The sequence below is a fragment of the Mixophyes fleayi genome, chromosome 8 (genome assembly GCF_038048845.1).
Source record: "Mixophyes fleayi isolate aMixFle1 chromosome 8, aMixFle1.hap1, whole genome shotgun sequence".
Lineage (NCBI taxonomy): Eukaryota > Metazoa > Chordata > Amphibia > Anura > Limnodynastidae > Mixophyes > Mixophyes fleayi.
Window position 1 is genome coordinate 130,429,945 of NC_134409.1, and position 10,963 is coordinate 130,440,907.

At 40.7% G+C, this 10,963-nt stretch overlaps 1 protein-coding gene across 1 annotated transcript in view; it reads left to right on the plus strand.

The window, feature by feature from the left end:
* Positions 1-10,298, plus strand: part of LOC142099732 (laminin subunit beta-1-like) — a 75,520-nt gene extending 65,222 nt beyond the window's left edge. Inside the window, exons 32-35 of the mRNA XM_075183549.1 lie at positions 2,822-2,963; positions 6,266-6,442; positions 6,700-6,856; positions 7,185-10,298. Of these exons, the coding sequence (XP_075039650.1) occupies positions 2,822-2,963; positions 6,266-6,442; positions 6,700-6,856; positions 7,185-7,318 (610 nt within the window). The 3' untranslated portion in view covers positions 7,319-10,298. The remainder of the gene's footprint in view (positions 1-2,821; positions 2,964-6,265; positions 6,443-6,699; positions 6,857-7,184) is intronic.
* Positions 10,299-10,963: the final 665 nt, after the last annotated feature.

Consider the following 10,963-nt stretch of genomic DNA (forward strand, 5'->3'; position numbering starts at 1 on the left):
TGTTAAAACAGTTTTATTATATTTTATAACATCTTAGTATCCGGCATCGGGATAGGGGCGTAGTTACTGCTCAATGGGGGGCGTGGTTACTTTGCAGTGGGGCGTGGCCACATCACACCGGGGGTGTGGTCACTCCTCCAGAGGGCAGCACTAGGCTGCCCGTTAGAAACCCGCCTTCCTAACACAGCAACACACGCACCAGTAGCAGGTACGTGGCAGCCAATCAAATGCTGCTCTGCTAAGAAGAGCAGCTGTGAATGGAAGATACCTCCCTAAAATCAGGACAGTTGGGCGGTCGGCAATAGGAACGGGCAGTCGTTTTGTGAAGAGGAAATGATTTTACGATCTTCCGCAAAACAGGAAAGTTTTCCTTTCCATCTCTTTATTGCATTTAAATGGTCTCATTCCGCAAAACTAATTTGTGCAAAATTAGACGCATTCCAGCACCAAATACACAGCCGGCAAGAGGTGCCGACCCGATCTGCCCGATGATTTATAACTATTGGCCCATAAATCCGTGCACTTCCTCGTAAAAGTACTTTCACAAAACCGCCGGGTCACCCCAAAAAATTTTTGCATTGCGGGATTGCACTTTCGTAAATTAGCCTTTTAGCGTTGCTTTAGGTAAAGTACAAAGACCACGTTCTACCATAAACATCAGCCAAGCTGACTTAAAAATTTAGAATACAAAAAATACAAATTCCATCGCCTCTCTATAGGGTTATTAACCCCTTGATGACTAAAGAAGAGTAGAATTTGTCCTGCTTAGTATAACCAAAACTACTGAGGACAAACTAAACTTGGGTAGCTGGAAAATTTTAGAAAACCACAAATAGTATAAGACGATGTACTGGCAGAACGTGGACAAATACAGAATTGGAATGAAACAGTCCAGGTACTACTTGGCCAGCTACGTACCGGCCGATCCGGCTACGGTATCACCTCTAACATTTCAGCCATAAATAGCAAATTTGTCTGACTGTGGATAAGGAAAATTAGGAGCTTGTGATATATTTTGCAAGTTCGACTGAAGTCTTTAAACAGAGAAAGTGTGGATCAGTGTTGCAGACAGAAGAGCCAGCACGGTGCGTTATCATCCAGTATCAGGAAGTAGATTCCAGATGTGTCGTAGCCCATACTGCTTATTATGTTACAGATGTGAGAGGAGTTATTAGGATAATTTGTAGCTGAGATGAGAACCGGTCACGTACTCCCCGCGGTGGGGGTTGTTGTTTTAGAAACTTGGTTCAATTACAGTAACTGCACAGGGAATAAAAAAGTGACGTTTTTGTTTTGTTCATCAAAACAAGTGATGTCACAGCCCCCCCACGATCCTGCATCCTATCTGGATGAAATAAATAGAATTTTTTGGTCTCCATCGAGCCCATGGTTAATTGTTTAAAATAGAAATAATAAATTGTCAATATGCAAAAAAATAAAAACAACGATGTGTAAAGGGCGTCCCCGACACCTCTGCTGCCCTAGACCAGCGACTCTGAAGCCCAGTGAGGGGCAAAGTGAGAAGATAGCTGGAGGGCTGCACAGTGGAAGAAGGGAGAGTACAGTGCACTCCCGCCTCCTCTGGGTATGCCGCGTGTGGAGATCACGTGACGCCGAACTTGGCTGCCCCCCATTCTGATGAGATTCACCATCTGGAGGGCCGCATGGGAATGCTTGGCAGGCCGATGTCTGCCCACTGGCCACCTGTTGCCCCACGCTGGTGTAGCCTTTCCACTGGCAATAGAGAAGTCACAGTGAATTTGCGTACGATACACTAAAAATCAGCAGTTACGCGCCTTGATGAATTAGGCCCAGTGAGTCATCGGACGTGCGCTTGAGGATAAGCGAGTAGGAGAGACAAGGATGGCGATAGGCACAAGCGTGACAGCCCCCTCCCCCCGTTCGCTCTCAGTAGCGCTCGTTCCCGCCTCCATTCTGCTATACAATGCTGATTTTAATGAAAAATGAGTAACAAAGATTGCTGTGACCCTTTTAAAAAGCCAATTGGATCAGAGTTTCCAACACTCGGGAACATAACAATTGGTGTGTGGGGTGTGGAGGAAGCTGGACTTTGAATTAAGGACAAATTCAGTTTTACCTACCGTGTATTAGCCTTAAATTAGGCTCTGGTCATACAACATTTGTAACGCAGACACAGTTATATTCCAAAGGGGAAATTTAGTAAGTTTGTCACTGATAGTAATATAGAAATATTATCAGACACTATTAATACTATCCCCCCCTCCCTCTATACCCCTAGTCTGCTGGGAATCAGTTACTTTTCCAACCAACATAAAGTGAGGGTCACTTACTAACTTTCCTGAAAGGTGCAAATCTGCACTAAAAACTTATCTTCTGATAGTCCCAAATTACAGAAACCAACTGAGACTGAACTTCCCAATTTACTGATGTGACCGTGGACAAGGCTGTGTGTGACTGTTTGTAGCCAAATTTTGTCTAAATTTATTTTTTACCTGCACATTGAAAAGGTTGGCTGAAATAACATCAACCAATCACACGTTTGCTTTCAATATGGATCATTTAATAGCATGGCTTTAGGTACAATAATCACCCTGCACCACAGCAACCAATCAGCAATTAGCTTCTATCTGTCTAATGCATGATAGACAATGAAAGCAAGCATCTGGTTGGTCAGCATGGTGGCAGTAGAGTGAACTTTGCACCTCGATGCATTTTTAGTTAATTACTCCTTTTGTCTAACTTGCACTAGACAGATAAATGCTATAGTGCTACTAAAACTAGGTGGTCACAAGTTGTCTCTATTTTCAAGGAAGTGTGTCTTTATTTTTCATTCGCACAGGACAAGAGCTGACGCGGTGAGCGGGACCATCGCTGAGGCCAAAGCGCTATTAGACGAGGCTGGAGATAAAGCTACGTTAGCAGAGAAAGCATTAACTAGTGCCAAGCAAAGTATCAACAGACTGAGGAACAGCGTGGAGAAGGTAAGGAGTTTCTGATCAGTGCTGAGTAACCCTACAGGAAGTGTAATAATATATATATTATAGGTATCACACCATATTACTACACAACTTCGCCCTAAGGACTCGTTCACATCTTGGTGCGTTTTTCAGTCGCTAACACCAGAAAATTGCCTTTAAAATGGGATGAATTATTTCCTAAGGGTCGGTTCCCACCATCGCCTGCTAAAATTTAAGTGCTGCATTTAAAACTTTGGAATAGGGCACAAAATGCGCTGACGCAGCAGAACAATATAATGTAGTTATAAATATTCAAGACATGGAATACGCATCACTAAAACACTTCTAAAGCAAACATTAGTTTTTCACGGGCTTTATCTATTTCCCCACCGCGTATGTGTGAATGAGCCGTAGGTACGAAACTCCTTGTCCTGCAACTTAGACTTGTATTCGGTTTTATAACATGGTGCAAAATGCTGATTTGATGTAGCCCATGGCAACCAGATTCACGCGGTCTTTTTGTTTGTTTTTAGTGCAGGTTAGAAAATGACCCCAATTTTAAATACACAACGTTTTAAAATGCAGGTGCCCATTTTTAAAATTGCAATGAGCCCTACAGCCAGCGATAATCTATTTTTATATTTTATTTTTTACTTTCTTTTTCCCGTTATTGGAACCGAAAGCCCAGATGTAGGGTTTTAGGACCCCTGCACACGTGCGAATGAGTATCACACAGCTGAGACCTTTATCTGATAATTACTGGAAATAAATCATTTTGTTATCCCCAGGGGGTAGATTCTATCCATGCTTTGGAGATATAAGGAGATTTCGTGACACAGCGAGTAGTTATTCCGCGCCTCATTGTGACTATTTTATATTATTGTATAAAATTGTACTTATAATCTGAATACCATTCATGGTTAATGAAACGAGTCCAATAGCAGCCAATCAGGTATTAGCTTTCATTAGTATTCAACTAGACCGATGAAAGATAAGTTCTGATTTGTTGTCCGTTCCCCCTATTTGCTGATGCTGGCCAATAGACAGGACTGTACATGTCTTGAAGAAGTTCCAATACTTATCACAATTGCTTTCCCTCCCTTTCCTGTTTTCTCTTATTCCCATACAACTGGGGCTGTATCCTCCTTTCACGAATTCGGTGACTTATTTCCCTTTTGGAGAGAATTCAGATTAGAGGAAAGATTAAGCCGTTTGGGACGACATCCAGTTTTCTAATATGAGCCGTGAGTACAGTCGGAAGCTGCGTTAATGGGCTTAATTCTTCACCTCAATGGGAAATAGTCCACAAGTAGGTCCTAACCCCCCCTGCTCAGCCAACTTCCATTGTACAGATGTTCTGCTACCAAAGTTCCCTGACCATGCCCGACGGGACCATCTGCTTCCTCAACTTCTGTTCTTAAATACGCTGCAGTAGGTTCATTGGAGGGTATCTTCAGCAGCGGAAACAAAGATGCTATTTTTTCATTTTATTTTTTGCAGCTTTTTCTGTTGAAAATCCATAAAACGTCCATTGTTTTTCTAAATAGATGAATTTTGTGGTGATATGATATTTTAAGATTTAAAATTGGAAAATGTGCAGAGGTCTCTGAGTGCAGTGTTGTCAGTCACACAAATAACATTACTTTTATTTCAGTGGAATTTTCTTGACTAGAATTAAAATGTATTTTTAAAATATTGTACGGATGTTCTTGTACTAAAGTAGTTGACAAAATCAAATATAACATTCGTCCCCTATATTGTAACAACTTGGAATAATGATGTAATTTTAACATTTGTTACAATAAAAAAAAAGTTTTCTCCTGGACAAAACCATGTTACAATGCAAGGGGTGCATATTAGTTTATTATTTTGCACATAAGTTAAATACTGGATGTTTTTATTAAAGATGCTCTGTTTTCTGAAAACTGAGCCCACCCGAACTTAGGGCATCCGAGTAGGCTCGTGAGCTGGCTCGGTACTTTTGCGAGTCTTTGGATTTGAATTGAGGCAAAACATCATTGTTGCGTTCCATAAGTACCTCCCTCCCCAGGAGATCCAGTGCCATTGCTCACACAGAAACAGGGGTATCAGTGTTCTTGTCACTCTATATTCTCCAGTAACATTGCTCATTGACAACCCTCACACAGAAACAGGGATAGCAGTGTTCTTGTCACTCTCCAGTCTACAGTGACATTGCTCATTGACAACCCTCACACAGAAACAGGAGGGGTATCAGTGTTCTTGTCACTCTCCAGTCTCCAGTGACATTGCTCAGTACCATTGCTCACACAGAAACAGGAGAGGTAGCAGTGTTCTTGTCACTTGACAAAAATTGACTGGAAATGACTGGAAATCAATGTAATTGAGGTTAATAATAATGTAGGAATAAAAAAAGAACCAAATTATGTGATTTTAGCAAAAAAAATTGGGATTTTAGGGGAGGAAAAATAGGGATCCAAAACCAAAACCGCGAGGGTGGTTTTACCAAAACCAAAACACAAAGTTAATCCAGATCCAAAGTCAAAACCAAAACACGGTTGTCAGTGAACATCTCTAGTTTTAGATGCAGCACACAAATACTTGAAAGCTTTATTTTTACACTGAAATTTAAAGTTGATCTAGGACATGTCCTACCCCAACTGTAAATCTTCCATCACATTTTAAATTTACCCCCCCCCCCCTCCAATGCAACATGGTTTTGCGAAGGTGCAAAGTTACCCATTTTTTTTTGCTTTCCTTTACTTAATGAATCACGCCCACAATGTTTCTTTTATGTAATATCATTTCTCACACCTTCCTGATGAGTGTGCCGCTCCATGTTTGATGCACTAAACTACTAATGGCTTTTACTGCTGCCTTATAATATCTCATGAGGCCACTGCTGTCCGCCTTTACTTACCTAAGTTATATATGGTACAAACCAGAGTGTATATACTGAACTGTCCAGTGTGCTGTCTGTCCAATACCTTCAATATACAGTTGTGTTGTAGGGGGAGGCTTCTTTATCTTGTATCACTCTGAAATGAGATAGGGGAGGGACAGTGCACTGGAGCCTAAAGAATCACAGTTCTAAGCGACTGGCTTGTAGTCGCATAGGTAAAATACAAAACTCTACATATTGGTGGATTCAAAAGGCTATAGGTAAATTGACATGTTTTTCTTCCTGTCTGAATTTTTATTTTGGTGTTTAGGGTAAAGTACCTGTGGTTCTAGCCAACCAGAATTCCTGATGTACTTGTTAATGTCAATAAGTGACGTTGAAATTAAAGACGCTCTGAGGTGGTTATATTGTAAGGAGCTGTGTTTTGTGTTTTTTTTAATTACAGTCTACAAACAAAATGACTGCAATTGAGCAGAAGGAGATGACCATCATGAATCGTTTGGCAAACCTGTCTAAGGAAGTGGAAGACTTAGTGAAGAAAGTGGATTCCAACAAACAATTAGCCACTGAGGCCAAGAAAAAGGCAAACGAAGCTCTTTCAGCCACCGATGGACTTGACAAGGTACAAGATCAAGCTGGAGTTTAGGAACCTTATTGACCTTCAAACATCTCCGTCAATAATTCATAGGTTCACTTCAAACACCATAAATGATTTGCGTCGATAAGGTTCAGTATGGGCTCGTATATTAATGGGTTAATACATATTATGTGATGGGTCCATGTGATAGAGGAAGAGTCCAGTCATGTTTACCTTCTCTAACTGTGGCAAAATGAGTCTTCCATTCTTTCTCTTCTTATATTCTTCATTCTACCTTCCAGGAGATGGATGAGGTTAAAAAGAAATATAATGAGCTGAAGGACAAGGTCGGGGGAGTGGACAGTTCATCAGAAAACGCCATGCAGAAAGTGAAGAGGATAAAAGACGAAGCTCAGGACTTACTAAAGAAAGCAACGGATGCCAAGGAAAAGCTAGACAGTGGGTGAAATGCGCCAGTATTAGTCCTTAGCTCATAACTTCAGCGTATTTCTGTCTGCTTTCCAATTTGATGTTCCTGTCTCATTCTGTAGCTATGCTGATATTCTGTTTTCCTGTCCATTGGATTTTTTAAAAGTCATCTATAACTCGTCGTACTTAGAATACTGTGATATGGCTTTATAACAGGAGGGGGGGAACCTCTTTATGAAAATGGCTATGAGCAATACAAGCTTTCGCCTCCCGCATTCCAGGTCAAATCAGACTTACCCGCTGTTTGCAAAGGATTACCAATTGTTTATCAGATTCTTACTTGCTCTTTATGTTCCAGATCTCGACGAAAAGTTCAGAGCTAACGAAGATGAGATGAGGCTGAAGATCATTGAAATTCTAGTCTTGGAGAATAGGACGACAGATCTACTGAAGATAATCAGAGAAAAATCAAATATATATTCGACTTGTTAGCACAAATTCCCTTTTCCATGCCAACAAATCCCATTTATTTCAAATCCTAAATATTACTCAAAGGCTGTGTCCCTTACGTACTGCGTTCCTCAAAGTAACACCACACAGGCCTTAAAGTATATTAAATAATTAAGATAGATGAAGTGACGTGGAGAGGGTGAGATGACAACATTACCTTATAAGAACCCAAATAATGTTAGAATTTACAAACACCTGCCAGTTCGGTGGTCTCTGGGGACTATTCGTACATACAGATTTTTTTTCTTAGACTTAAAATTTCCAAAAGACAAACTATAGCCACTGCATCTTATTACGACTACTGTTCCCGGAGATGGTACCTGTCATCTTTCCCAGAGCCATTCCCATATTTCCGCATGTCCTAGTCGGATATACTCGTTAGGTACAAAGCTTCCCCTGCCGCCATACATAGAAATATCTCGCTCTATGATAGTCACCCCGTAGGCTATCCAAGATGTTTATTAAATAAGCGAATGCCTCTGTGTCTCAATTTAAGAATTAGTTTCCTTCCAGCGGCATTAGGTCTTTAAGAGTTAAATGTTAGAATAATAAAAAAAATACAATATACATACCTAAATAACAAACAATTATGTATATCTGCTATGTATGCCCCCAGGACAGGATTATTTTTGTGGTGAATACATAAAATAAATAGAAAATCTGTGACTTTCCAGCAGTTATTGAACCACATCGTACAGCTCGAAATGACACAGGTTGCCCAAGCATCTATTTGGGACATAAGGAGTAGATTTAACATACCTCCTAAAAAGGAAATGTGGAAGTGTTGCCCATAGCAACCAATCAGATTCTAGCTGTCGTGTTTTGGATTGTACTAGATAACTGAAAGCTAGAATCTGATTGGTCGCTATGGGCATCAGCTCCACTTTTCCTTATTATAAGGTTTGATAAATCTACCCCTTCATCCTGATTAGGTGACTTCTTGCTGCATACTCTATTTTAGCGGCTTTTTTGTATGTCTAATAATATTTTTCAAGTGTACATATGAGTGTTTTGACAAACTGCATACCCGCTGTGGTGTGTGGGAGAATCATGGACTGACGGGGGTGGGTAGTGAGGGTAGGTTGCCTCTGACACTCGCCCATATAGTAGCACACTGCTTGACCTCCGTCACAACCAGTTTCTTGGTATTGTATTACTGCTACGCGACAGGCCGACCCTCCAGTCTGGCTTCCAAACTTTCCTTTTGCACCAGGGATTTCGGGGGACTATTGGAGAGCAGGTTTTTTTTCTACAGAAAAGTGCCTTAAATGTATTTCCTACTACAAGTGATTTTACGACCAGTGTTTCTGAGTTTTTCCATCCAGGAATATTTCTAAATGTGTTTCAAAATGGAAAGCGTGAAACACATCTCATAAATAGAGAACCGAACTACCGAAAACTGTTTCCTCTTATCCCTTCCACAATGAACAATGTCCTATTGGGATCTTATAGCACTATTTATTATTTTAGGTACACATTTAAAGGGATGCCTTCCCCGAAATCGTACTGTAAATGCATTCTTCATAACAACAAAATAGTTACAATTAGTTCTTATTAAACATTTCCTACAGCTGCACCCTAATTATTCTATTTACATAAATTGACCTGCGGTTGTCATAGTCTGTAAATGGTTGTCTGGTTCCGCCGAATTTTCAATCAGTATGATTGACACTCCCAGCCCTATTGACTTCTTAGTTAGTGGGTTGTGTTTATCTTTTATTGGATGATCCTGACAGAGCTTTTGTTGGATGATAAAGAGCAGTGAGTGACTCATACCCCAAAATAGTCCTGGTTTCCTCCAGACACTCCCATTTTGCACTACCAAAAAGTAGCAGAGTTTAACAATTTGGGGTGTGGTTTTGAACAATTTAGGATGTGGTCTGGAAGATAAGGAAGGCGGGGACTTTCTGCGCCTGCAGTGTTGAAACATAACTAGACCTGCCAAAACTTAAAAAAAAAAGTTATTTAAAATGATGGACGTAAAAAAAATGCAACTGATAAAACGCAGGAACAATTAATGCATGCATGTGACGCGGTTTACTACTGCATTTTTTTAACGAGTGTTTCATAAGTTGTGCTTTTCCCAGTACAATAGATTGCACTAGTGGTAGCACGTCTTTACACGTGAGAAATGACTTGTTCCATGTCCTAAATGCAGCATTTAAATGTTAGACTGCAGTGGTGGGAATGAGCCCTTTAAGAGCTATTCATCCTAATTTTAATGTGTTTTTCAGGCATTATTTAGCACATCTACAGTGGATAGTTGTGTGTGAGCCCTAAACTGTGGTTATTTTAAGCGGTGCAAGCAAGCAGTGGCCAGTAATCTTTACGACAACAGATAGGAATAATAAGATTACATATGTTAATAGTGGACTGTTGTGAGAAAAGGGCTGTAATCCTTCCTATTCTGGGAATATACTCCCGCAGCCCCTGACCAATACGTCCTCAGATAGTCGTGTTGCTAATTGTCCTGTACACTATGTATAAGGGTCAATTGTTGCCAAGTCCTGTCTAGCATGATGCATGTTGCACGTGGGAGTTACTAGACAACGGAGAGTATTTTAAAATGTGAATAACGTGTGGCCCTCTTTTGGGAGCGAGTTCAATGTTTCACGGTCCCCACTAATGTGTTAATACATAAAAAATATCTCCAAAACTACAAACCGCCTTTTACACCCGGCCGCACATCTGACCTCAGCCAAAACTGTAAAGTTTTTTTTCCTTTTGTTATACAATGTATACAGGAAGCAAGATAAGCTACAGTAACGTTTAGACTATATCATTTGTAACATTTGTTTCTTTTAGCTCTGCCGGTGACCCCAGAAGGTCACTGCTGACTGTCAGACACTGTGGATAAAAATACTACTGAATGCTATAATAATAATAACTGGAATCCAATGTCGTAGAAAGGTCTGAAATTCTGTGTTTGAGGATTTGGACGTATTAAAGGTTCTCATACGAAGCTGTGTTGTCCTGTCGTTTTCTCTCTGGTCCATTTGAATGAGATTTCCAGCTGGTGACTCTCCAGCTCTTGTAGAACTATAAGGCCCAGCATGTCCTTATATAATATGAGAATGCTGCCTAACAATTCACTACTTACTTGTGATATCTCTGTGGCATTAGGCTAATGATGTCACCAGTTACTAGTTAGTCCATCTGTCTGTATGGTCATGAATATTGGTTTGACCAAAAAATGGCCGACCTCCGCTTTAACTAGATCAGTGTTTTTAAATGATCGCATACTTTAAGGTGAATTTTACCAGGGTCAGAGCATCCATGCCCTGCCTGCTGATTCATATGTCTCCTGTTTTGAAGTGGGTATAAATAGAACAACATGTAGCCAATCAGATGATCAGAATATTCACAGCAGCACAGAGTGTCTCAGGAAATTGATGAGATGATCTTGTGGGAGGCAGCGACCTGTCCACTTGACTGATTAGGTTATTGAGGACAGGGCTGCATGTGATAGAGGCAGTGACAGGATGTGAGGAGGGGAATGGAGGCAGCAGGAAGCCACAGACTGAGAGTTATATAGTGGAAGGTGCAGGGTCCCCAGCAGCACAGAGTATATCAGGAGATGAGTGATGTGTCAGTGAGGACAGGGCTGCATGTGACAGGGGTAGTGAC